The sequence below is a fragment of the Gavialis gangeticus genome, unplaced genomic scaffold (assembly GCF_001723915.1).
Source record: "Gavialis gangeticus isolate Ggan-Ray unplaced genomic scaffold, GavGan_comp1, whole genome shotgun sequence".
In the NCBI taxonomy this organism is placed as follows: Eukaryota; Metazoa; Chordata; order Crocodylia; family Gavialidae; genus Gavialis; species Gavialis gangeticus.
Window position 1 is genome coordinate 12359163 of NW_017729029.1, and position 1466 is coordinate 12360628.

At 59.5% G+C, this 1466-nt stretch overlaps 1 protein-coding gene across 1 annotated transcript in view; it reads left to right on the top strand.

Moving 5' to 3' along the window:
- The first annotated feature begins 299 nt into the window (after positions 1–299).
- LOC109300580 (protein FAM162B-like) overlaps positions 300–1466 on the top strand; it is a 6803-nt gene continuing 5636 nt past the window's right edge. The window contains exon 1 of the mRNA XM_019521286.1: positions 300–728. Within this exon, the coding sequence (XP_019376831.1) occupies positions 314–728 (415 nt within the window). The 5' untranslated portion in view covers positions 300–313. The remainder of the gene's footprint in view (positions 729–1466) is intronic.

Below are 1466 nucleotides of genomic sequence, written 5' to 3' on the forward strand. Positions count from 1 at the left end.
ATGTAACATGTGGGCAGCTGAGGATGGTTGTGAATGACTCCTGCAGACTGGTCTTGTCGTGTTTTAACTCCTTTTTTGGGGGGGAAAAGTTTTTTGGGTACCGTTGCTGCTAGCCCCGATTGCCGTTCGTGGTCAGTGCCGTGGCTGTGGATTTGATGTGCTGCTCCTTGGGGTTTTGCTCGCTTCAGGGGGGCTCGGGGAAGACTTGGAGGAACATTGCATCTTTGCAATGCTGGTAGCTTCGTGACGTCGCAGACCCTCAGCAGGCCGCAGTTTGGACGCAGGCAATCGCAGTTTGGCTGTTGCCCTCGTTATGCAGAGGTGCGTCTCCTGGCAGAGCCGGGGAAGGGACTTAACGAGTCACCGTGACTCAGGAAATCCGAGGGTGGTGCGAGCTTGCGGTCACGAGATAAGGTGTGCTGACGTGAAGCAGCACGGCTGTGTAAATACCCTTGGAGGATCACATACATTTCCTGCAGGAACATTGGGTCCACGATGCCTGGTCGCTGAAGCAGGGCAGAGGCAGGCACGTGGACGGTACAGCACCGTGCGCGCCATGCTGGGAAGGGCTCTGGGCAGCAAGGCTCTCGTTGCCGGCCTGCGGAGGATGAGCGTGGCCCGGGGCTCTCTGTGCATCAAGGAGGCACCAAGGGCACCCCAGGCAAGAAGAGCGTTTTGTGACATTTCAAAGGATGGGAAGGGCGCGCCCCTCCAGACCGCTGCTCCAGGTGGGTAGGCGCGTTGTTACCCACGCTTCGCTGTGCGAGGAAGGGGAAGAGGGTTTACGAGAAACGACCAGTTTCCCGTCCTCCCCCTTTCCCTTCGGCTCCGTCCAGGGCAAGACGAGCTAGTGGGATCGGGGCCTTGCAGCCGAGCGGAGAAGGGAGGCCTTGCTGCTCAGAAACGGGAATAACACGGGCAAAGGGGGGAAACTGAGGCAGCAGCTGTGCTGGGTGGGGGAAACCGTCTGTGCCTGGCACGTCTGAGCTTGTTCCATTTCTGCCAGATCAAACGGTTGCAAATTGCTCCCGAGGAAGCGAGGCGAACGACTTGGGCTGCATTTGGGGCCCCTGAGCGGGAGCGGAGGGACAGCCCCACCTTGTAAATGCTGCATGCAGGAAAGCAAAGAGACCTGCTGGCACCGTATTTGCCAGGGGGGCTTCCTCGCTGTGCACCCATGTCCACTGCCAAGCTGTCTCTCGGCGCGGCTGGGTGAGCGCGAGCACTCGCCCTTGCATCGGGACCCGGATCTGGCCTTTGCCTGAAGGTCGCTCTGACCTAGCCAAACCCTGAGGCCGCAGCCTGCGTCCACACCATATACATCTTGAGGGTTTGTTCCCCGTGACCCGGTCGAACGAGACCCAGCTGTGGCCGTCCTGGTGGCAGCCTCTCCAGGAGCGCAGGCAGAAGTGACAATTATTGCCTGGTCTGGCCACAGGAAGCAGTTTATAGCTGTGACCAAACAC